This window comes from Xiphophorus maculatus, chromosome 14 (assembly GCF_002775205.1).
Source record: "Xiphophorus maculatus strain JP 163 A chromosome 14, X_maculatus-5.0-male, whole genome shotgun sequence".
NCBI lineage: Eukaryota > Metazoa > Chordata > Actinopteri > Cyprinodontiformes > Poeciliidae > Xiphophorus > Xiphophorus maculatus.
In genome coordinates this window covers 17,813,127-17,840,206 of record NC_036456.1, presented here as the reverse complement: position 1 = coordinate 17,840,206, position 27,080 = coordinate 17,813,127, and the positions used below count along the sequence as shown (strand labels likewise).

At 37.7% G+C, this 27,080-nt stretch overlaps 1 protein-coding gene across 1 annotated transcript in view; it reads left to right on the top strand.

Moving 5' to 3' along the window:
• The window catches only part of pc (pyruvate carboxylase), a 371,443-nt gene that overhangs the window by 91,631 nt on the left and 252,732 nt on the right, over positions 1-27,080 (top strand). The window contains exon 11 of the mRNA XM_023345780.1: positions 16,522-16,684. Within this exon, the coding sequence (XP_023201548.1) occupies positions 16,522-16,684 (163 nt within the window). The remainder of the gene's footprint in view (positions 1-16,521; positions 16,685-27,080) is intronic.

Here is a 27,080-nt window from a genome sequence, read left to right as displayed (position 1 = left end):
ATGTTGATGAGCCTCACCTGCTTTCTATAAAAGGCTCCTGAAACCATTCCTCCAGAGGGGCAGCTAGTAGGAAGAGGTTTTGCTAAGCTGTCCCCCACCTTTGGTGTTTACAACTGCTTTGGGCAGTTTTGAACTATTGTGTTCTTGCTTGTTCTGCTAAGCAGTTTGACTCTGCTCTAAATTGACTTTACATAAGTTAGAAGCTCTTAGCTGGAGACAGGCACCATCACCCCTCCCGACCCCACTAGGGACAAGGGTATACAGAAAATGGATGGATGGAAGCTAGATGCTCGTGCTTGGGAGGTTTGGTGCTCCCTTTGTGTCCTTTCTTTTGGGCTGTTGTGAGTTTACTTTAGACTGACTTGTTTGAACATTTTGTAATTTAATTTGCACTTACTTCTTGAAATTGTTAGTCCTTTTCTTTTGTTTTAATTGGGTTAAGTTGTATTGTGTTTTGGTTTTGTGAAATCATCTTTTGTAATAAAACAATTTACATTCCACTTGTTTTCTCTGGACACATCTTTATGCTACCTCCCCTGAATCCCTAGACCTCGGGGGCGTAACACTAAGTATTTCAATTTGACCCCCCACCTTCTTCAAATCCAACAAAATTGGTGTCAAATATTTGTACTACATTTGTAAAGCAAAGACTTTTGTTTGTGTTGCTATAATTTTAATCCTTCTTGACCAAATTATCTGGTGACGACACAGGCAAATTTGCAATACCGTAATTCCGCCACAAGTTGCGCTATCTGAAAGATTCCAGCGGTTTCAGAAATGGAAGACGTTGCACTTTCCAGCTAATATCAGGTTATTACGGTAATACAGGGAGTGAAATTAATCTGAGAGGTGGTCTTTTAATGGACAGTAAATTGCTAAAATAACTTGCTAGATATTGAAAGTTCCAGTTGTGATGGAGAAATGGGCAAATATATATTTATTCACAGGACATTTAAAGAACTACGTACAATTAAAACAAGCAAAACTATCCAAGGTAGATTTCAAACTTTGGTCTCAGAGGGTTAAATATATTAATGAATGATTCAGGGGTCATTAATATTTTAGCTCCACAAATTAGCACAAACAGCAAAATTATTTTTACAAGAACAGGTGGTTGATGCTAATGTAGCTTTAATTCTTCATCTTTCAGCCATTTTCTGGTAGATCTGTTGCTATGAAAGAGATGCCCCTCATTTGAGAGCATCTTTTCAAGATTTTGTTTTATTGCTCTTTAGGAGCCATCATGTGAGAAAGGTTTGATGCCCTGTGGTTCACAAACAACGTGTCATAATGGAGTATAAAGAAGATTTTAAAATGAATTTTCCAAATACCTTTGGTTGACCCTGAATAATCAAGCTGGTATTTTTTTGGTAAATTATGACTCTTGTAATGTTAATGGCTCTTCTGATTAATTTTCATTCTTCTGTTGTCCGGTTCGTTTTATTTAATCTGGTGTACTTCACTCTGGTGCTGCTTCCCTAATATTTATTGCATATATTTGGTGCTAAACATTAGTTTTACTTTGATTTTCATTTGTCTTGTCTAAACTCATATCGTGTGTTTGCTGCACTGCTGCCTGACCCATTGCTTTGTTTCTTGATGTGTGTATTTGTGTCGAGCTTCCTGGGAAAATGCAGTTTTCTTGTGCTTTTCCATCATATGAGATGGGGGACAGTAATGCATTATTAGCTACATATAAATTTTCTGTTGCATGAGGCTGTTGGCTAATCTTTTCTTTGTGACTTTAACTGTGCAATTTTGTAGGTGAGTGGACTTAAATAGCGTTTAATCAAGACTCTATTTGTTTGTACTTTTAGTTTCTTTTTAGTTCCTCTGTTGGCTAAGGTAAATTTGCTGAATTATGACTTGAACATTTTAATGCATATAGGACAAAAACCTTAACTGTAGAATATAAAATGTCCAAAGGTTCTCTGTTGGGTTGAGATCTGGTGATGGAGGCCATTAAAGCTCACAGTCACGTTGAAAAAAGCAGTTGGGGACAATTTGAGCGTTGTGACAAGCGGCATCATTCTACTAGAAACGGCCATCAGAGGATGATGCGCTGCCGTCATAAAGGGATTGAAATAGTGAGCAGCAATCCTCCGGTCGGCCGTGGCATTTAATTGGTAGCAGGGGGCTCAAAATGTGTAAATAAATTACACCACAAGCCCGAACAGTTGATACAAGGCAGGTTGAGTGTTGCAGCTGAAATTGACTCTGTAACATTTTTCCAGTGTTACCCAGTTTTGGTGAGCTCTGGTGAATTGTTTGGAAGAATCACAGTCCCAGAATCAGACTTTTGATTGAACATTGAATTTGTAACACTGAATTGACATCCTGTTCAATGATGTATACGACCTTTTACTTTAAATTCACCGGAAATAAATGTCGCTGTAAGCATTCACTTCCATTTATGGCAACCTTCTGGTGACCCAAGCCAAAGCAGTTGACACTGGATGGAGTTCATTGGTTTTTAACCAATCAAATTACGCCTCTTATCTTGTTGTATCAACCTTACAAACCTCACAGGTTCTGGTTCTCATCTACTCTGCATCCCCAGAACCTCCAAACGTGGAGAAGCAGCATTCAGGTTTTACGCACGACAAATCTGGAACAAACTTTCAGAAAACTGCAACACAGCCGAAACACTGAGTGCCTTTAAATCTACACTAAAAACCCACGTTTTTAGTTGCTTTTGAAACATAATAAATGAAACATCAGCCAACATTGTGATGTGTAACAATATCACTAGACAAAGTGTAATTGACTGTGTGTTGTATGACTTTGTATTTTTGTGTTTTTATGATGTAAAACATCTTGAACTGCCTTGTTTGCTGAAATGTGCTATACAAATAGATTTGATTGATTGATGTGACACCAGTGAGTTAGGCTGAGACAGATGTCTCTTATTTGTTAGCTATGCTAACTGTTTTGAAATGTGATCAAAGGAGCGTAATTTGTTTGGCCAAACCTGCTCGACATCTATCGGGAAATTTTTCTGCCATAAGTCGAGAGCACACATTCTTGGTCTGAAAGCAGGATAGCATGTTGTTACTAAGTTGTAACACGGTTGGTTCTGTGAATCAATTTTCTTTGGTTGAGTGAACAAACTCCTGCATAGGATCAGTAGCTGTTAGCAATCAGTAGCACTGCTGGCGGATGTCTGGTGTAGCATGGAGCAGAAAGCTGAGGTCATTTCTCCCTACTTTCAGTGCGGCACAGGTTGCTACAATCGATAGCCACACAGGCACACCCACTAGAAGGAAACAAACACACCCAGTAGATCACTTTCATTCTACTGGCTGAGAGGTTGCCAGGCAACGGTACTTTTCTGTTTCAAAGGCAAGCAGAAAATGTTTCGTAAGCGAACAGAGGTTTGCAAATGGGGATTTGATCGGAGCAGACAAGTTTTGAGCGCAAGGAGAAAGGTTTGAGTAAGCACAGTGAATATTTGAAAGAGAGCAGAAGTTTTGAGTACAAGTATTAAATGTTTTGAGTACCAAAAACATGAAATACTGCTTTCAGACTGAAAATGTGTGCGCCCGAGTTATAGCAGACATCCTTCAGTGCTATTTGAAAAGCTTATTGAGTCACTGGAACGTCTTTTGTTACACTTTTTAAAAGTTTTTTTTAATTGTAATTTTTAAACTTTGATAGAAATCTACTTCTGGATTCAGATGTGGTAGACTCTGTTTGATGGATTCAGATTTTGCCCGTCTTTGTGAACCATATTACTGACACAGAGCTTGGACTAAATCCAAATCTGATCTCAAAGTTTGAAGACATCCACAGATGTAAGGTGAAAGTCTTCAAAACCTGTGTAGAGTTTAAAGAGACACATAGGTGAATCAATTTTAGACCTTATGGGGTATTTATGCACACATCAGATCCCAGAAGGGCCTTGAAACATTCTGTGATACATCGTCAGAAGTTGAAGTAAAAGTCAAACAACCTTTGAACATTAATCCACCTCTTACTGTCCAAGTTTAACTTTTAATGTCAAGGCTGACATGGTCATCTTTATTTTTTATACCATGAACTGTTTTTCTTTTTAACCTAACCTTGACAGAAACTGCATCCATAGTGTATGGATTCAGATTTAGCAGAAGAAAACTTCACCTGCAGTCCAACAAAATAAAATGTGGATCTAGTTAAATGAAAGGTTTTGTAAAAATAAGATCCCCATAAAAGATAAACTCTTGAACTACATTTGGTTGCAGTGAAACCACAAACATAAATGTATTTTTCTTTTTTCTCCGAAGAGTTTTTGCGGCGCTAGTGGCTCGTATTTTTGCGACAGTAGGCAGACAGGAAGGAGGGAAAGCCATGCGGCAAAGGTCGTTGGGACCGGGAGTCGAACCCGCGACGTCCGCGTCGAGGACTAAGGCCTCCAAACGTGGGGCGTGCTAACCCCCAGCACGCCCCATAAATGTTTTTTTGGTAGAGCCAATAAACAGCCGGTAAACTGAACAAAGAAACAAACAAGCAGTTTTTATTTTATTAAACATGAATGTTTGTTCAACATTTCGTACAAGGAATATAAACAAAAATAAGGAGAGGAGTTGGAGCGAAATTGCTACCACATTTGCTATAGCCGGTAACTTTTCAGCTATTCATCATTAATGTGACATAAATAAATAGGTTATAACGGTAAGTTTATTCATTCAATCAGGGCTTGACACTGAATATAGCCACATGCGTTGCAGGTAGATTGTATTTGTGACTAGGGAAACATTGATTTAGGCCTGGTTTTAAAATTAGTTAACTGGACTTGTAGTCATTTTTTGCGCCCATTATTCTCAATGTAATTTTAAACATTAAAACAACAAATGCCAATTAACCGATGAAGCTTAAAGAAAGGACAAAACAGAAAACAACCCAAACACAGTGTAACGAATGCTGGCGACGATAAACTCACCTCTATATCATAGAGCAGCAAATAGAGCCGCCGCTCGAGCTGTGTCCATTCTTTCATCCAATGCCTTTTCTTTTTGTTGCATCATTTAAAGTAAGTTTACAAACTATTGCTATTGCTTCTACATCATCAGCCGTGTTTACTCTAAATTCACGTGTGATACAGTGGGTTTTTAAAGGATTTTCTGTCTTGAATCGGAATGTCTCTGAGGGAAATCGGTACGATCGAACCCGTTAGAAATAAGATTTTTTATCTGCTCGTGTGTGGTTTTAAAAATCAGTGGTCAATTTTTAAATCGCGCCGTGTGAAGCAGGCTTTAGTGGTCATTTAGTAATCTTTGTCATTGATCCAGCTCTAGGACTTCCTGTTTTAGTGGAAAAGTTGAGTTTCGGCTCATGTTTATGGTTTAGGGCTTTACTTTGTGGCCAGCCTGAATCTGTGAAGCAGCTGCAATGCACTTGATGCTGTGAGAAGAAAGGCCAGTCTGTTGTGCTGATTATCTCCACCAGTCTGGTGCACACAAATTATAAGCTTTTAGATAAATAGGTTTAACGTCAGCAGTGCATGGTCTTTATGCTGTGCAGTGCTGGTAGAAATGCTGGATTTGTGTCCCTGTTATACATTATCCCTCTTGTTCTTGGTCTCCTTCTGTCCACCCTCCCTCTCCTGATTAGCATGCACCGTCTCGCTCCCCTTTTGGCCTTTCTCTTCCCTGTCCTCGCCGCCTTCTGGTGGTTTTTGCATTCCTCTCCTCACTCCTCCATCTGCTTCATAACAAGAAAAACTAGATTTAATTAATAGGCCAATAGTGAGGCGGGAGAAAATGAGCTGAGAAAGGGAAGGAAATCTAATCAGATAGGATCCTGTTTTGTGTGTGGATGTCCCCTGGGCTAACGTTTCAGTCTCCTCTCCACCCCTCATTGCCCTTATGCCCTTTCCCGTTTCACTTATGTCAAACTGCTTTCCTATCTTTGTAATGTATGTGATGAAAACAAAATCCTGTCACGTTCATTTGTATTAGTGTCTATTTTCTCTTTGCCCTTTTTGTCTCCCTCTTATTTTTTTGCTTTAAACACACTTATTTCCGATCCATGTTTCCTCCTTACCTCGTATCGCTGCCTCTTCTGTTTTTTGCTTCTTCCATCGCTCCTTTTTTTGGTTTTGTTTGCTGTCTAAAGACGTCTTATGAAATTCACACAAGACGGCTGCCTCTGCTGTCTTTATTTGCTTTCCATCTGTCCTTCATACTTCCCTAAGTCTGTCTTTTTTCCTCTGTGGGTTCTTTTTCCCTTTCCAGTCCCGTTCTTCTGGCCCTCCCTGTTGATTTCTTGTTTGTTCATTCTCTTTACTATTCATCGATGCTGCTTCTTTCTTTATACGTAGGTTATCTGCATCTCTCTTGTTGGGCCCCAGGTGCATTTACGTTTTTTTATTTCACAGAAAGTTTCTTCGGACGACAGAGTTGACATTCAGTGTTCAGAATATTTTAACGCACGTAATTTGTTGGGGTTTTAGACAGATATATTTTCCTCTAATCTTGTAAATTTGTCTCATTTGTGATAGGGTTAGACAATAAATCAATAATATGTATTGTGATATATATTGAGATCAATATCAATAGATTATATGTCTGATAAAATATTTATCTCGTGGGCAGCAAAGCAAGATTGGTGGCATTAACTAACTTGCTCACTCTTTGGTTACCTAGCAACAACTAATTCCTCACTCTGTGGTTACCTAGCAACTATACTAGCCTCATACTTGCTTAAAAATAAAAGATAGCATGGTTTAAAAACTGTAGATAAAACAGGAAATTTTAAGCCACCAGTCTGGTAGTATTTCAGATATTTAAAACAATAACTAATCAATAATTATCTGGTGACTGATATGAAATGCTTATATCATGATGTTTTTCAGCCATATTTTCTCGTCCAGTTCGCCCTGGGCGTTCACCAATTATGGGCGAGCTCCGAAAATGACGACGTCAACAAAACCTTTCCTTTTGAAAAAGACTAGATATTTAATGAGGTGTCGACTTTTTGACACAGCACTGTAAAAACTACTCGGTTGTTGTTCGCTTACATTTGTATTTTACATGTGTTTTACAGGCTTAGCTACACGAGTTTCATTTAGTTTTAGCCAAGACTGCATTTTGATCACTTGCCTTCAAGGCATCTTTGATAAAAACATATTTCCTGCAGACAGCTTGTGCAATCGTGAGTAACATAAATGCAGAGTAGGAGAAACTCACTCTGACCTTGTGTTGACTCGCACTTCGCAGTCTTAGCTAAGTCTTAGTTATAAAGTCAAGTATTCACTTCAAAAGGAAGAAATGTTTTGCATTTCTTGACCACATAAGGGAGGCGGGTTGAGACTCAAGATGAAAGATTTGGGGAATAGGAAAGGAGATAAAGGAAAAGGCAATGAATGTATGAAGCTTCTGCAGATAATGACATGCTTTTCCATTATCTGGGCTTGGGATTACACTGACTTTTCTTTCCTGTGTCTTATGTTTGATTCTGTTGCTTCATCACTTTCACGAGTCTAACACAATTCTTTTGGTTTGTTTCATTTTGAAGATATTGACATTTGGGAAAATGTTTGTTTTTTGTGTTGATGAGCATTTTGAACATTAATGCACTTTGAACTTTTGTACATCGTCATGCCATAGTCACAAACTTGTATTTTATTTTGACTTTGCACCAACACAGTTTGTAATTCTGATTTTGACAAATGAGTTGCATAATTTCCAAATTTATATACAAAGCATAATCTAAAAGTGTGAAGCACATTTGTATTTGGGTATCTTCCCTTTAGTGCCCCAAAATGTAATCAACCAGTTCGCTTCAGAAGTTACCTCTCTATTTTGCCCTCTCTCTTTCTAGCTTGCTGTCCAATTGTCTGTCAAGCTTTTTCAATGGGCTTTTCTATCTTCTCCTAGATAGCTTCATCTCTCTCTAGCTACCTTTACCATTCTCTAGCTAGCTCCATCTCTAGCACTATCCCTTCTTCTACCTAGCTAATTCCATCTGTCTATAGCTAGCTTTACCTTTTTCTAGCTAGCTCCATCTGTAGCTCTCTGTCTAGCTCTCTTTCTCTCTAGCTAGCTCTGTCTTTATACATCTCCCTTCTCTATCCCCTCTATCTAGCTGGCTAACTACAAATGAGTTGCATAATTTCCAAATTTATATACAAAGCATAATCTAAAAGTGTGAAGCACATTTGTATTTGGGTCTCTTCCCTTTAATGCCCCAAAATGTAATCAACCAGTTTGCTTCAGAAGTAGTAGTTCTCTGGTCATTCTAGCTCTATTTAGCTAACTTTCTAGAACTCTAGCTAGTTCTTCATTCATTTCTCTAGCTTTCGCTCTGTCTCTCATTAGTTCTTTCAAGCTAGCTGTCTCCAAACTTATTAGCTCTCTATTTCTCTGTGTAGCTAGCTCTCCCTCTTCAAACTCAACTGTAGGGACTCCTCCCTACAGCTGATATTAAACATGTTTGTCCTTCATTCAGTGAAGTAACTAGAGGCAGCTTGAAAAGCCAGAAAGTAATATTAAGTAAGCAGAAGTAAGAGGTTTGGGTAGTTACTAGTTACATGATGAGGTGTTTAAAAGTTTGAATATTTTAGCTTTTCATCTTCTGGCAAAGAGAGGATTTAATGTCGTTTACCTAAATGTAGATTCAACTCAATTTTCCGTCTTTATTTGCCCCTAAAACAGCAGAAGTTCTCATCACCTCAACTTCCCATCATTTCACCATCATCCACCCTCGCCCTGAGTCATTCCTTATCCCCATACCTTTGCCCCCATCTCAATTTAATATGGATGTTCCCTTTCTTATCTCACTCATTACACTTTTCCATGTATTCACTGTATCTCAGCTTCCCACTACAAGCCCATCTCTCGTCCTCCTCCTCTACTCTTCCACCCTCATGTGCCTCCACCTCCTCTTTACCTCCTTTCACATTCTCCTTTTGAGCGAGGCCAAATCCAATCTCTTTCCACGCACCCACTTTTCCCACTCATTCCGTTTTCATCCAGCTTTTTATCTTTATCCACACTCCCACACCTTCTTCTTCCCCTCATGTAATTTCTTGGTGCTCTCTTTGCTCGATTAGGGGGAGTATAGCTGTCATTCAGCCTTCATCTCTCAATTTCCCTCATCCATCTGGATCTCAAGAGTACACTGGGATATTCTCTTAACCCCTGAGCTTGTCATTGTCCCCTCCTCTCTTATGGCCACAACAAGCTGCTCCACTCCCTCGTGTGTTTTTTCTTCTGTTTGCCTCCCACTTTTAGTTCTGGGCGCACAGCCACCTTCTCTACCCTGGCTAGCAAGCTATGAGTGAAACGACTGAAAATGATATGCAATTAGTACTCAGCGTTTATGGTCTCAGTGTGTGGCGATGTGGCATTTTTGCACAAAGTTTTGGGCTCCTGCTGCTTCATGTGAGGGCTGAATTTTACAAACTGGTTAATATAAGTGAAGGCAGTAAAAAAGTTCAAGCTTTGGGTATTTTTGATGCATTTCTTTCCTGTAATTTGCTAATTTAATGTAAAACGATGTGTTTCTCATTCGTTCGAGTGCTCCACCCTGTAGTAAAGGCCAATACGTTGTACATCCTCCAGTGACCTCGACCATTGCTATTTAACCTGTGTGTAATTCAGGGCAGACTGGATAATTTCACCCTAATTACATTCTAATGAAACCTTTTCTGCACTTTTTACTCCAGAGCCTCAATTGGCTTCATAATAAACCCACCACTTTTCTATAAATATCAGGTATATTTTTATCAGATTTTACTGTTTTTATAAAGAATAATCCGATGCTCTATGAAGCCTTTATAATTAAATGCCACCATTTACTTGTGTGTAATGGTATTTCCCAGTTTCATTGTGCAGCTAATTAGTCTGTGAAGTCGACTGGTTTAACATTGCAGCCACTTTGTACTGCAGCTTAAATCCCTAGTCAGATTGTGTCAAGTCTTCCCTCAGACTGGATGAAACCTTTGCGCTGGTGGATAAACAATATCTACATGGGACTGACCTGGACCTCAGATGAAAGGGTTTTATTTGATCTTGAAAGTCGCTGCGGGGGAGCCCTGCTGGGTTCAGATGTAGTTTAAGGTTTGTTCAGACCTTGAGAGCTGATTTCACTTGGAGTACTTTTAAGGTAAAGCTTCAGCATTGAAGGGTCGAAAATGAATTTTCTTTAAAGAAGTGGACTTTGAAAGGTATTAAGACATTTCTTTAGTATGAGCTTGAGCTGTGGTTGGCGTTTCTAGTTGGATTTTTGTCTGTGGTACATTCGCATGATTCACAAAAGATTAACAGGTTCTGTAAAAGGACTGTTTATAAAAAGGTTAAGAAAATAAGTATTTCCCTCTTATTGATTTCTTTTTCCTTTTTTGCTACACTTGTATGTTTCAGGTCATTCAGCATTTTACCATATTAAATATGACATGAGTTATATAGCGTAAAGGGATTAACGCTACCATCTATATTATGGTGGGTTCACACGTTACGTGTGTAAAAAACGTGTCCAACGCTTCTAGTTCAACCCGTGTCCACTGTGAAGTCAGATGCTTCATATTTTGCTCTTGATGCGTCAAAATCACTCTAGGCAGAAGTTGAAAGACTTCTTGGCATACGTGTCCCTCAAACCTTTCCAGCCTCTTCTGCATATTTCGTTTAAATAAATACGTTTAATTAACGTGATTAAATGTTTTTACTGGATGGATTTGGATAGATCAAATGTGGGGAAATATTTTCAAATAGTAAAAGTTATAGCTTACCTGACATTCCACCTTCCTCGCTAATCTCCTTCCAACCAGGGTCCTTTCTATTTTGGTCTCGATTGATTGGTTGTAGATTATAGGACGAGAGCAACGATTAGTTTATTGGCCGTAGTTTTTTTCTTAGATCACGTTAGAAAATGCAGCTGTACGCCATATATCGGAGTCTCTGATTGGTTGACGCTCCGACGAATATTCAGATTTTTCAACTCCATCATCGAACTTGTAAAATGCTCAGGATGTTTCAAATCACAGCACTTGACACGTGAAACGCGCCGCACCCTCAACGCGCCTCCACATAGACTTTGAATGTAAACCAGACATGCCTGAAGCTCAAATTGCGTTTGGTGCGAACGCACCATTAAAAGGTAATTGTACTTTGGCTTTACTCGTGCTGATTGTCGCCTGAGATGTTGACTAAAATCAGGTGAATAGAACCTGTTCAACAACATGAAGTAGGCTAAAAGCAATATTTAAAACTCAATCTAAATAATTTCAAGAACAGAAGAGAAACAGTCACTCAGATCTGTTTGGAAATGGTAACTAAACTATTTTTAGGTCTATGATTCCAGTGAACTACATTGTGAACCTTGACATTCAACATGGAGAAAACATGGAAGAGTTTTCCAAAGATTGGCCGAACCAGGAGATCACATAAGAATCCAGAACAACATCTGAGATACTGCAGGCATCAGCTTCTGCGGTTAATGTCATCGTTCATGATTAAACAATGAGAGTGAGAGTTCAACTGCAAAAAAACTGCTGACTAAAACATTTAGGTGTTTAGAGAAATGCGACGGCATCACCTCAAACATGTTTATGCTTGAAAACCCTCAAAGACTGGGCGAAGTTGCCAGTTTTTGCAAATAGCTGGATGGCAATTGTTACCTCTAAAGGTTCATTCAATTGTCCAACATAAGGATATATAGGGATTTTTTCCTCTCCATAAAATAAATTAAAAAATGTCTCATTTGATTTTTTTTTAAATATAATTTCTCTGCTTGACTATTATGTTTCTGTTTTGCATGTATTTGGATGTAGAGAGTTTATATGAATGCAAATGTTATAAGTGTTCACTTAGGTAGCCTGAAGCTTATTTACCTGACACTAGGTGCATTGCCAAATATGTCAGTTCATGGGGTGAGGGTATTTCAAAGAACTCATTCCTGGACCCATTTGGTGGCCTGCATTTTGCTTTTAAGATTTTCACAGATCAAACAGACGTTAGAAGGCATCAGTAGAGAAAAAGCAAAAACTGGCATCCTTAAGGCCTGGCCTGAAAACAGACATGCCATGTTGGACTAAAGATATTAAGAAATGCAAACTGCCTGGCCAGATAAAGCCAGGTACTTCATTAGGCCTCTTTCATCTGTGATTACAACACTAATTTGACACGTTTTATCCAATAAGCTCATCCAGAGACAAGTTTTTATTTCACACACCTAAAATTAGGAATGGATAATAAATCAATAGCAATATATATTGCAATAGACACATGATAAATATCAATAGATAATACGTCTGATAGACTGTTCAATAATTAAACTGAACTCCGATCCAGAATCGCACAGCATTCTGGGGGATGTAGTCAAACGAAAGACTTCATTTGCTCAACTATGAGCTAAGAATGGTTGTTTAGCATTAACTAACTCACTCACTCTTTGGTTACCTAGCAACTCACTTGTTCTTTGGTTACATAGCAACACCCTTTCAAGTAACTTGTGCAGCAGCAGTTTAAGGTTTCACCACTGTGTCTCATAACTGCTTAAAAATAAAAAGAGCATTGAGTGAAAACTGGATAAAACAGGAAAGGTCACATCTCAGATATTTAAAACAAAAAAGCTAATCAGTTATTGATATCAACCCATATGAAATGCTTATACTCTGATAGATTTTTAAGACGTTTCGTCCAGCAATGTTTGGAACTTTCCCATTGGACATAAAGCAACTTGATCTGAACCATGGCGTCGTCATGGACCAGAAACTCAAAGGAGTCTTCAGGATATCTGGATGTTCTCACTATAGATTAATGGGCTTCAAGTTGCTTGTGGCTGCAACCGTTGCTGCTCAGAAATCTTTCAGGAAACTTCTCGACAGCTCTGTTTTGACACCTTTATCATCCAGAACAAATGAGGGCTTTTCCAAAGTTGTTTACATGCTTATCAGTTCACTGGGTGCATTTGATTAGCAACTACTGGCTGCTGCTCAGCCTCCTAATTCATATAGATGGGTTTATGTGAAGTTTTATTGACCTAGTTTCTAAGAGCCAGCGAGGACCAAATTCATTTATCTTCTGTACAACCATGCAAGATGAGGAGTTTTTAGTTTCCACCATAATAATTCTATTTTCATCCTTCAACTTTACATGCATTTTAATGTCTTGTTCCAAAAATATCTTGTAAGCTTGAAATTTTGTAGATTATTAAGCCACATTGTTCATATTGTTTCTGAACAACACATTTTTCTTTGAACCCGCTTAATTTGATTCCTGTCGGTGCTGCTGGGCGAGTGATTATGTTGGTAAATTATAGTGGCAGCTGCAATAAACTGGCTTGTTTTTGCATGCAATAAGCTCTTATTTTGTACCATCTATCTGTGAGTTTGCTAAATATCTCATTTTGTTAGGATAGTCACACAGATCAGACAAAGCTTAACTTGTGGCTTGTACTGGTTTGTGTCAGAGGGATTATTCCTGAAATCAGTGCATTATTTTCTATCGTTCACTTGGAAAAACCTAGATCAGATCTCTTTCAAAGTTTTTGACAGATGCCAAATTGAATATTGTGTTGTATTTGAAAAACTTGCAGATAAAAAGCAACGTAACGAATGTAATGCAAACAAATTTCTGGAAAATGAATATAAAAATCTAGAAAGTTGAGCTTGGAAAAATGCTAAACAAATAAAATTTGAAACTTGTCTCAAGTAAAATTAAGTTCTACATAATTTAAGTTAATACTCTTATGAACCAGTTTGAAACATGGATTACTTTTGTATAGCTAAATGTAGCATGGTGCTTTCTAAAATCAACTTTTTAGAAGAAAATATTCAAAATCAATTAAATATTTCAACTCTGTTTAATTCAGTTTCTTCTGGGGCATTTAGAGATGTTTTTCTGTTTGAGGGCACTGTGACTAAATGCTAACTGGGATCTTTACAAAAAAGAAGTGTAAAGCTTCTTTTTCCAGTTTGCATGCTGCTTTCCAAAAACTTCTGGCACAACTTCACCAACTCCCAAGATGCTTGGGTCAAAAATCTGGTAAGGTGACAATCTCATCAACACTTCAAGTTCTAGAAAACAACTTTATCTGCAAACTCTGACAAACTCCACAAGCCAAAACGCATTGGTTTGCAGATAAAGTTGTTTCCTGGCACTTCAAGTGTTGTTGGAGACTTAACCTCAATATGCTGCCAATGTATAGCTTTGATGTTATGTATAAATTCTCAAAAGAATTCAATACTGAAGAAGAAATAAGTTTTTGTGTGTGTTTTTTTAATGGGATGTGCATTAGAGTGCAAGGTCAGGAAGATGAACCCAGGAGGCCTTTTAAGCCTTACATTTAAATAAATGCATACAGATGAGGCAGCTTTGATGGAAGTTAAAGCTCAGGGAATCGAAAGAAAATTAGAGTACCCTCTATCCAGGCTGTAGATTTATATTCCCTCTTAAGTTTGCTAATAATAAAGCACAGACTTATCCATCATATTGCTGACTGCTTGTGCACGCAAATTAAAAATAAATGTGACAAATGATTTCCAGATGTTTTTTATTGGATAAAGTAGCGTCATGCTTTATACTTGGTCCTTTCTTTTCATTTTTCATTCTCAGCTGTACAGTAAATTATTCTTGCAAAAGTGAACAGCTTAGTAATGCAAGACTTTTAGACTTTGAATTTATTTCATCCCAAAAAATGAGCCAGAAGGGGAACATGTTATTGTTACTGGGTGAAGTTGTTTTGTCATTCTTTAAAGAAATCCTTGAAACACAACACTGGATTCTTCTACTTTAGTTTTAATTTGTCAGGCTTTTGTAGGTGTGAACATCTCAGATGTAAGCAGACTGATTTGAGATTTAAGGCTGAACAATGCCACCGAAACAAAAAATTGATATTGTTGAATAATGCTTGTTTAGGTGGTTTCCATCTAAACCATCTAAAGATTTTTGGGGTCAGATTTTTGTTATCTGACCCCTCCCATCCCCAATCTCTGAGGTTTACATTAAGTTTATAAAGATATACATTAGATATGGACACCAAGGGCAGTGAGAGTCAAATATGCTACTGTAATTTAAAATATAAAGAGAATTATTTCTGTCCTGTTTGTTAAACTGAATGTTGCTTTACTACGGTGGACTATTAGGGCCAAACTAAGAAAAAGAGAAAATAAAATTACAAGAAAAGTCATGATACGAGAATGAAGTCATGGTGTTACTAGAATAAAGTCGTAATGGTCGAAACAATACAAGAATAGTCATAATACTAATATCACTAGAATAGCCATAATATAAAGAGAATAAAGTTGTAATATGAAGCTCAAAGTCCTGTTATTGATGATAATCTGATGCTCATGTGTCATATAATTTCCTTATTTGTAAAGCTATTAAACCAAAGTATAACTTAATGAGAAGCTCAACATTTCTCATTTTGCTTTAGTTAGACTGTTTTGTGTGTCTGAGTTTTTATAATATAATTGCTTTATTCTGGTAATATGACATTATTTAGTTAATATGTTGTTAATACTGTGACTTTAATCTCATAACTTTTTTTATTTTCTTAGCGTGACCCTAAAAATCTACTGTAAGCTCAATAGTTAGGCTATTTACTTCATTAGGAAGGCTGTTGATTTTAATGGCAGACATTAAGTAATTCAAACCTTTTGTTGCCAAAATGCTTCAAAACAAAAATTTCTTTCTTTAAAAAGAAAGGTGAACGGTTCTCCTTTGGATCCATGCTTTAGTAAAATCTGCATCTGCAGAACTTGATAACTAACTGGAGACATTTGTATTTTTAAATCAGGTTTGTTGGAAGATGGAAACCACCTTAACATGCAGAACAACAAGGTGCAGAGCACCAATACTTGTGAAAACAATGTTGTACATGTGTAACCCTTCTGTGTTCGTCTCGGGTCCGGTACTTTAACCTCACAACAGACGCATTCAGGTTCACTGTATTTATTCTAAGAACAGAGAAAATCACGTTGGTGGTTAACATCAGTCCAGCAGCTTCTGCCCCTATACATTAAATAAAATTCAATAAATAACCCTAAACAAACTACAAAGCAATAGCTCCCAAAGAGCAGTTAGAAGCAGTTAACATTTGTACAATGAAACCTAGCTAAAATGGGAAACATTAACAATAACACCTAAAAACATAGCAAAATTACTCATATGAAACACTGTTTATTATCAATAGTACAAGTATTGTGTTTCAAAGTTAAATAAATGCAAAGAAAACACAGAGCTGATTCTAATACATATCAGTTACCGATGGCAACAGAAAAAAGGGGGAGGAGCTGTCAGTTATTGGTTGCTACGGTAACCACCAACTGCCAAGAGCAGCGTAACAGAACTTAAAACACCAATAAATGTCTGAAGAAACAACTTGACTAAACAAAAAAAATTCAAAGAATAAGTAAACACATTTTTGACAAACTTCACATCTATAATACTGTTAAAATAAAACCCTGCTACACATGTAAATAAGCAGGGTTTATTTCCAAAACGTCTAAATGTGTGCCGGAGGGACTTTTAGAGCGGTCATCTTCACATTGTGCTCATCGATCTTTGCTCAGCTAATTACCTCTTGTCTGTTCCTCAGCGTGGACCTGGTGCATGCCCAGCTGCATGTGTGCGAAGGCCGCAGCCTGCCAGAACTGGGCCTGAAACAGGACAAGATCAGGGTGAACGGCTGCGCCATCCAGTGCAGAGTGACGACTGAAGACCCTGCCAGGGGCTTCCAGCCAGACACGGGGAGGATCGAGGTAAGCGTCACATAATTTAACCACTACAGCTCCTCCAAGTTGGGAATTATTTCAATTACATTACTGAATTTATGGTTTCATTACTTTGTCCTGCTTTTGGGCTCCATAACATTAAATAAGAATCATTGCTACTGGTTGAAAGTTCTTCTAATAAGTAGGGCATAGGCTATGGAAAACAGTCGTACTGAAAATATGCAGCAGATGTAATGCTGAAACAGCAGGTTATTTGCTGAAGTTGTCAATTTTAAATTACCCAGTTCTATCTTTTTTTGTTTTATATCCTAAACAAGAAACCATTTATAAGCCGCAGTTCCTGGGTGACTTCAACCCAACGATGCTTTAGAAATTAGAGCAGCTGTTCTGGCAACAGGAAAGTTGGATGTTTTGTAACTTAGAGCTTGTGTCATATTTTAGAGTGATGATGTATTCCCAGAGCTAAGCAGTTAGTTGAAAATGAATTTACTCCCTTTGAGCATCTTCACATTTTGTCATTAAAAACACAAACTTTAATCTCTTGGGATTTTATGTGTACAAAGTAAAGGATATTTTTGCTGAGTTTTGTGTTTCCCAGCTTTGTGTAGCTAGAAACGTCTTGTTTTTGCCCATTTTTCTGCCAGAAACAACTTGTAGTAATCATATTAAATCAGAAACCAATCAGTTATAGTTTCTTCTTGACGGTCAGGATCATTATCCCGATGGAATGTGAATCTTGTTTTTTTGCGACTTGTTAAAGGTTTTCTTTCATGATTCACCTGTTTTAAGGTTTCCTAAGCCAACTTTAACCAATTTCCCTCTTTGTAAAAAATAACTCAAAGCAAAATGCCCCTGCCGCTGTATGTCAGTGTTGGCGGTTGTCTATGTTTGCGGTGGTTGTACTTATGGTGATGTGGATTTAGTTTTTTGGCACTTTTACATGAAAATAAATAATGATTTTTGTTATCTTAAGTTTCCTCATTAACTTATGTTCCCAATAGAAAAAACATTAAAATACTCACAGCTGTAGACTTTCCTAATTTAATTGAAAGTTTTTGTGTCTTTATGAGGGGTAAAAGAGTAAAGTGACTTAAATATACATTATTTTCAGAATGATTTACCACCTTGTGTTGGTTTGTTGCATACAATTACAGTAAAAATGGTCAAAATATATATTTTTAAAAAAAGGCAAATCTATCGTTCTGAAAGGTAAGTGGTTTGTAGGTCCTTTTTGGTAATTGTGTGATGCTTCTACAGGCGGTAAGTGTTTGTTTTTGGAGGACCATCCTCTCTCTGTCGGCGTTCACACATGAGAGCACACACAACACTAGGCTATGGATGGTTACACATTCATAATGACCTCTGTTTGTCTACAAACTAAGATCCAAGCGCTCTTCCTCCTCCACTTTTTTCCACATTAAAGCCTTTATGTGAAAGTTTTGCATATGCAAATTTGCTCTGATTTTATTTATTTTGAGTTAAAGTATTGGGGCTCCTTTCATCGTCTGAGGCTGAAGGTTTCCTTGCTGTGATTTCAGCCTCTCTGAACCTGGTGGAGTGTGATGTAATAAGATTTACATACCTGGATTTCAGGGATTTTCTCCCATTTCTTCTCAGATCCTCTCGGGCTCTTTCAGGTTGGATCAAGAGGTTCTGTGTTCTGCCATTTTTAGGTCTTAAGCAAAGCTGTATTTTTGGGGTCAGGTCAAGGCTTTGACTGGCATGAATTTCTTCTTTTAAGGAGTTTTGTCATCAGGCATATTCCTGTCATCATTAATCTCCCCTCTATCTGCCCCAGTGCTGAATTAAATCTTAATTGTTTTGTCTATAGTCAACTCGTGCCAATGTTTTTATTTCTCATCTCACTCTCCACTGCTTTGCTTTACTGTTTTGCTGACAAGGACCTGAAGGTAAACAACCATTATTTTGACCTGATGATGCCAAGAATCACATTTATCTCAAAGTTCTCCAGTCTGCTGAAATAGTTTCTAAAACTCCTATAATTAGTCAGCATGAAACCAAAGTAAGCTTTAAGTTATTTAGCTAATAACTGTCTTGTGTTTGGCCTTGGTCTGGCCACTCTGCTTTAAAGCCCGGATTAATGGAGCGGATCTGTAGCGGACGTCCTTGGTGCAGAAAAACGATCGATCCAACTCAACCAGCATTACTCTCATGGTTTTGGTCACTTTGCTTACCAAAGCTTTTGTGTTATCTGCGTTTTGAGCGGGATTCCTCTTTACTAAACCACTTTAAGAGATTTGTTTTGCTTAAATGGTGCAGCAGAAAATATGTATTTGTTGAATTTAATTTAGAAATCTTAGTTACAATTGAAGGAAGAAAACCTGATTATAGAAAGTTTAAGCAGAGATTTATCTTCCAGTTGAAAATTTTTTAACCTACAGCCTAAACTGCAATTAGATCAAATTTTGTTAATGTGTTCGAATGGTCTAGTCAAAGTCCACACCTAAACTAATTTAGGTTTGTGACGAGAATTAAAAACCAGAGAGAGTTAAGCAGCTTTTTGTTATATTCAGCGACTTTTCAAAGAATAATAATAAAATCAGAATCGGCAGGTCAGACTTTTAAAGATCGCTTATCAGCTAGAAAACCGATGCAATCGGTGCAAAAACTGATGTTAAAAGATGTTTCCCATTCGATCTGACTGAGCTTCACTTCTAATTATAATGAAAAATTGCCATCAGCCTCTATCATAATTCTGAATTAACAAGTTACAGCATTGAATTTATTTTTGGGATCAATGAAGTATTCTTGAATTTAATTTGAATTTAGTCAGCAAAGATGCAATTCTGAATATTCAAAAATATTTGCAGTTGTATTTGCAGTTGCATAAAAAAATGTCCAACCCTGCATATGAAATGTATTGAATTGTCTAGTAGCGATCAGACTAAATATGGAAAAGCTCATTGAAAACTATAGAAAGATAATAAAAGCATCTGAAGTAACCTCTGGTAGGGAGGAAAACCTTTAATTGTGTGTAGATTTAGTAGGTAAAATGTGTTAAAATATGCAAACCATACTTTTTTATAATTAGTAGTAATCTCTCTTTCTGCTCTCACATGTCGAGTGACACATTGTTTTGCGCCACCATATTCCTGATTTTTGCTGGTTTATATGAAACAGCCCTGTATGTGTTAATGAGGTCTACCTGCATAGAGATGAAATGAGAGGCAATTATTTCCAGATTAGATTTTAGACGGTGTAAGAAACTCCTGTAAATTAACCCAGAAGTTAGACGTGGGCATTAGTTTTAAACGCCACAAAAAATAAAGAAAAAACTCACCATAACCAAGTTTTCTGTCATAATTGCACACCTGAGCACAAATAATGAAGCCCTTTTTCTCTCCATCTGGTGTGAATAAAATTCCTGACACCTTAGCTCAATAATTTTTGACTCCTTGGATGTGATTGAATCGGACCTGCTCCGCTGGCTTTCCAATTAAACACATCATCTGTGTGCTGGTTCTGATCAAGTGGAAAATGAATGGTTCTGTTCGACACATGGATTTATTTAAATTGAATTGGAGTCTATTATTTACCCCCCCGCAGGGGCAATTGTTTTAGTTTATCAGCAGTTTGTTGGGTTCAGTGACGAAAGTGGATTTACCTTTAGTTGCACCGTTCACATGAAGCTTTTATCTGCAGCAGGAGGATTTTATGATGGAGATGGAGAGAGAAAAAGGAGAGGTGCGAGAAGAGATGGATGAAGGAAGAGAGGTGGATAGAGAAAGGAGAGGCAAGAAAGAAGTGATGCAGAAAGTGATGTAGAAAAATAGAGAGGAGACGGATGGATGGATGAGAGGAGAGAGATGGGAGGATGAGAGATGGATGAGGAGAGAGATGGATGGATGTCAAGAAAAGAGAGATGGATGGATGGACAGAGAGAGAAGAGAGATGGCTGGAGAAAAGAGACAGAGAAACAGATTGATGGAGAGAAGAGAGATAGATGTTGAGAAAAGAGAGATGGATGGATGGATGAAGATAAGAGAGATGGATGGGTGAATGAGGAAGAGAAGAGATGGATAGAGAAAAATGTACTGAGAGAGAGAAGACAGCTGGATGGAGAGAAAGGAGATATGGATGTGGAGAGAAGATAGAAATGCATGGATGAAGGGAAGAGTGATGTAGAAATAAAGAGATGGAGAGAGAGATCTAGAAAAAGGAGAGATGGACGGAGAGAAGGATCAACAGACAGATGTATTCCAGTGTTCTTCTTGCTGTTTTTCCATAAAAGCCTTTCCAAAGCGTCTCCTCCATTGTTATGGTTTTCATTAAACATTCCTTCAGTTGTTGTGATGGGTTTGTTTATGACCTCTTCAAGGACTTTCTCACTCTGCATTTTACTCCACCTCTCTCCGCTCTGCATTGCTCACCTCCCACCTCTCTTCCTAGAATACTGTACATATTTCACATTTGTCCCCACTTCCCCTCCTTTGACCCATTTAAATGGTTCCTGTTCCCCTTGTTATCTCCTTCCTCCATCCCACATTATGCTCACCGCGTTTTTGTGCTGCGGCACGTCTACAATACGTAGGTCATCAGGAAGCGTCCCCTCCCAGCCCCCGGTATCACCATGCAATATGAATGAGCCAAACAACATGGAAAAGCTTCCCACATTTGAGGGATGCATGAATAAATGATCAGTGGAGGTCAAGGATGAGGCAACGCAGCTGAAGGGCATGATGGGAATGTTGTCCCTCTGCATGCTTTCAGACACTGGTGGCGCCCACGGCTTGCTGATTGTCTTAAGAAGATGAAGATGGATAAGCTCATTCTGATTCACCTTAATATGTTTGCCAAAAACGTAGATACTCAGACTCTGGTCTGAATGTTTTAAATGGTGTTTTCCACATCTGGACAATAAAGACGCAAATTTTTTAGAGTTAATTGATTCGATTCTGATTTTTAGGGTCACTATTTTTAATTCAGAAACCAATTTATAATGCATTCTCGAGATTCTGTTTAATTTATGTGACTGAGTAAAAGACAGTGTAAACAAAAACATTTATTTAAAACAATTCTATATTACTCCACACTATAAGATTTCATCAGTGTATATTTGAAGAAAAATAGTTTTGCATATAAAATTATGTAACTTACATTACCAGTATTAAGTTAGCTTAGCTACCTGGCTTTTTCTTAAAGGTGCAGTACTACGCATCTTCCTGCCACATAGTTGTATTTCGTAGCATAATCAAGTAACTTCAGTTGTTAAAATATGCTATATATATTAAATTTGACTTCGTAGTTTAACATCTTGAAATTGGGCATCTGTCTCTTTAAAACCCCGGCTCTTTATGAAACTCCGCCTCCAGTAAGTCATCACGACATCACTCCTCTATTAACCCTTTACCAACATTTTTACTACAGTTTCACAGTTCCACCAGGTGTTTGCTAATTGCTTCTGGCTAGTCTGAAGTAGCTGAGTAGGTATTATAGGAAGGAGGTGATTCTATCAATCTCTTTCTCCATCATACAGTCATGCAGCTGTTTTTTAGTCCACCGGACCATCATCCATCTGTCTCACCTGTCTGCCATTCCATCTGTCTCCATCCATCCATTTTTATTTTCCAACTTATTTTTCTGCCTGTTGTGCCATTTGTGCGCCTTGCCATCCATCTGTTCATCCCTCCATCCCTGCCCCTTTCCTCATCTGTCCATCTGCTCATCCATTCATCCATCAGTCCATTGGTCCAACCTTGTATTTTTCCTTTCTTTCATCTGCTGGTTTATTCATTTTGTCACCCTTCTTTCTAACCATCCATTCATCTAGTCATCCATCTGTTCATCCCTCCATCCTGTTATCTGTATCATATCTGTCTGATTTTCCATTCATCTGTCGATCCATCCATTTATCAAACTTTGCCTTTCCTCATCTGTCCATCTGCTCAACCATTCGTCCATTTTTCCCCCTCCATCTGGCGCTCCATAATCCATCAGTCTGTCCATCTGTATACCTGTCCATTCATCCATCCTGCCGTTTGTCAGCTCATTCAGCTGTCTGTCCATCCATGTCTTTGTATCCATCAGTGGATTCAATCCATCTGTCCAGCTGTCTCCTTCTTGCTTAATCTATTTTCACAGAACGTTTCCTTTAGAAATATCTACAGGAAATTTATTATGAGCTCTAATAGTTCAACTTTTAAACATGAGACTCCAAGCGGTGGACATTTGACTCTGGGACCTGTAGTATTTTGACAAGAAGCCTGTGCAGGAGCCCTGTGGAGTGAAGCTGAAGTGGACTGAAGCTCATGTGGCGATGGTGCTGTTGAAACCGCTGTCTGTCAAGTCAGCTCTGTCAAAAGTGTTGTAGCTTGACAGCAGGGGATCGCAGGAGTCGCACACTGTGCTGGAAAGGCTATTTCCTCCGTAAAGCTCTAAAATCAGCTCTTGTGCGCCGTGATAGAGTATCAGGTAATTTCAATCCAAGAAAAGCATGAAAATATGCCGGCAGGACAGATGGGGAGGCTGGTTATTGGCTTGTCAGGGTTCTAGAGAAGCAGGAAAAGAGATGAAAGGGAGGTGGAGCAGGTTGTTCAGTCTTTTTGAACAGAGTGAAAACCAATAGGTGGTCTGAGTATAGGGAACATGCATGCTTTAGACTTCTTTCACTTGGTTTTCAAGCAAACTTTTGTGAACTTTCTGCATTGATCTTCTTCTAATTAAGCTGCTTTAGCAGGAGAATGAATTTGGTAATGGGACCCTTTCTGTTTTGTGCCCTTCTGTGAAAAGAATCAGACATTATGAAGCTAAATGTACAGAATGAACTTGGAAGCAAGTTAGTTGTTTGGTGTTTGCATACAAAGTGATGTAACCAGCCAGGATTAAAAAATGGATTTGTTTTTTTAACAGACAGGCTCTACATTCATTAAATGCATCAAAACTTAAATAATTTGATGCTTAAATCTTAGATGCACTTTTTGCTCAGAATGTGATGTAATTCAGCTAATGTTGGTAATAAAGGTTTAATTTTCTGTTGGTTGCAAAACATGCAGAAAATTATCTTTTATGGCCACTGTTTGTCATATTTATTAACTAAATACAGAAGGTTTAAACAAATGGATTGGAGTGCTATTTTGTCAGATTGGATTTTGCAGAAAATCCCAAATCTGTATCGACCAGTAAATGTCTTTAATTTACAATAGTAAGGTGTATCTAAATATGTCTTTAGCACATGTTAGATCAGTTTACAAGTAAACATGCTGGTACAATACTTATATGTTGCTCTGAGTAAAAATTTAATTTAAGTTTTAGCATTTTAGAAACCTTTTTGCTTTCTAAACATCTGGTCAGATAGGATTGTCAATTTTTTTTTTAATTTCACTTTGACAAAAAATTGACTTCTTTGAGAAGCTGACAATGATGAAATACCCAAGAGAAAAAGTTTTTTCTTGGGTAAACAACCATTTTTTTTCCCAAGCTCAGGTACTTGGAGCTGCTTTGATTTGACGTTAACAGGCTTATGCCGAAACTGACAGTATCGAAGACAATTTCTATTAAATGTATAAAGACTGAAAATCATCTAAAACATACAAGACAGTTTTCTTAAGGCATATTACATAGATTCATTTCACAGATTGCCATCTCAGATTGTGTTATGTGTTGAGATTAGCACAAAAACATTAATTCAAGACATAAAAAGGGAAACTTACAGAACTTAAAAAAAGAACAGAAAGTTTAATACTAGCACTTTCTGCAGTTTCCAGCAAAGATAAATCTTAATCAGCCAATCAGATCTCTAGAAGCTGCCGTAATCCCGCCCATTTAGTGTGATTGATCAACTTGACATTTTAAATTAACTCAAGAGAAACTTCAGCATGGGAAATCACAAAATAATTATATGTAGTTTTTTAAAATTGAAATCAATTCATTAAATTGAGGTACATAATAAATTCAGTATATCCAGTTTTTAAAAATGTATGACTCATTTAAAATATTTCATGTTATTGTAATTTGGCTCTCTTTACTCTCCATATTATTGATGCTATGTTGTGTTTGTTATGCAGTTTAAGATACTAAATCCCTCTTGAAAAGCTGCTTTACATAAATTGCATGATTTCCATTCATAAGTTCCAGGAAGCTTTTCAGTCGAGCGGATGAAGTAGAAACAGTAAAGTAATCCTGAATCTTTGCTGTGATTTAGACCAGAAAACCAAAAGCTAAGAGTTAAAACTTTAATTTATGTGAAAAATGCTCAGATAGAGTTTAATACGTATTTATTTGATATTTTATGTAATTCATGTGTAACATGGTTTTATTTTAACAATATTATAAATGTGAAGTTTGTCCAATTTATTTGTTTTTAGTCAGACATTTAGTGGCGTATTATGTTCTGTTTCGCTGCTCCTGGCAGTTGGTGGTTGTCGTAGTAACCAGTAACTGACAGCTCCCCCCCCCCCTCTCTTTTTCTTTTGTTGCCGTCGGCAACTGTGGGGCAGAAGCTTCTGGACTAAAGTTGACCACCAACTTGAGGTTCCTCTTTTGTTAGGATAAATAGTGTCTGTGGTGAAGTCAACCTACTGGACCTGAGACGAACACAGACGGGTTACACACGAAATGTGCCTATAGCAGCAGAAGCAAAGAGTTTGGAGAGTAAGGTAGTAATGAGTGGTGATGGATGCTTTATGATGAGAGCACTGGCAGCAGCTCTGTCAAATGGTATCAGAACAAGGTGAACAGCGTCAGGGAGGCAAGGTGAGATGGAGACTATTTAAGCACCCATAAGCGTTTTTTTCCCCCTCTTACATCTTGTCACGTTTAATGTATAGTCCTCATTTTGGCAAATGAGCTCTCTAAAAACGAGTCAAACTTTTTAAGTTGTGAAGCTGAACACGAGTGAAAAGCCTCCACTTCCACTAAGTGATAAGAGGATAATTAACGGCCATTTACTGAAGTTGAAATCATGCTACTGTGATAAGATGAGCACATATTGGCATGGCATAAAGGAAAATGGTTAAAGCTGGCAGTCAGTATGTATTGTAAATGTGTCAAATTTAGACGTAGATTAGGGGTCTACAACCTGCAGCTCCTGAGCCGCGTGTAGCTTTTAGATCCCTCATTGTAAATCTTTGTACCTTTTGCCAAAAAAGCTAAAGAATATAACTTTTTTTTTAATGTGAAGGTAATAAAAAATGGTACCTTTTGTGATTTTACGATCATATGGTAATTTATATGTGACAGAATTACGTTGTAACTGTACGTCTGTGAAGCCGGGGTAGTTAAAATATCCATCTAAAATTAATCAAACTTAATTTAATTCAATTTTCTTAACATAGATTTTAAAAAGTAAGTTATGATCCAATATTAAAACTGTGAAACCTGTTGGGAAAAGACATTTAAGTGTTTGTGCTGCTGGTATCATCCTCACAAAAACCAAAAATTAATTATTTAAACTGTGCTTTAACTGTATTTTTTTTCATTTTTACTTTGTAGATGTGTTTTATGTGATTGTATTTTATAAATTTATGTTGAACCGATGAAGGATTCAATTCCTGTGATTTTAATTAGGACATCGCTAGTTGATACTTTTTGTTTAGTACCAACTGTTACTGCAACAGAAACCATTTGAAAGTGGTGTTTTAATCGAATTAGAGTGAGCCTTTACTTTAGTAAGAAATGCCGTCACACCAGATGTCATTCCCTTACCACAGACCATATGTTTATCTGTCCTTTCTCTAAATTTTCCTTCCCTATTTCTGTCTCATTTTGAGCCTCAACCTTCTCACATCCTGTCATGTTTTCCTTCTTATACTCTCCTCTCTTTCTCTTTTTCCACCAGCCTTTTTTTCATGATATAAAAGAACACTAATGAGGCCAAATCTGCTTCCGTCTCCTCCCAGTGTTCCTATTATCTTTACGCCTACTGTTATTTAGCTCCTCATTTGATTTCTTTTCTTCTTCACCCCCTCCACTTCCTTCATTACTTCCCACTGTCCTGAATCTCCGAATGAAAGGAAATCCTTGCTGCATCCTGAGCCCCAGGCCAGCTTCAAACCTCATTTTGTTGTCCTCATGTCCCTCCTTTCGTTCTTCCATCTGTCCAGATTTGACAGTCTGAGCAGGGTTTGAGTCGTCCCGTTATTTACAGCGTGAATCATGGGTCTTTCTCTCCACAATGTCATCCAGAGTTACTCGCATCTGTCTCTTTCTTTCAACCTCCTATCTGTCATCTTTCTCCTGTTTGTTTCTTTTATTGGAACACATTTGCATGTGCCTTTTCAATGCATTAATGCTTCACAATGCCACTGCTGCTGTGAGCGCGGGGTGTTCAGAGAGTGTTTGCCTCATCTCTCAAATAATTGAGTTTGAAAATAGGTTGAGTCCTAATTAAAGGAAGTGTGTTAGTTTTTCATATCATCGTAAAAACCTGTTCAGCTGCACACCGTAAACATCCTCCACCCCACAC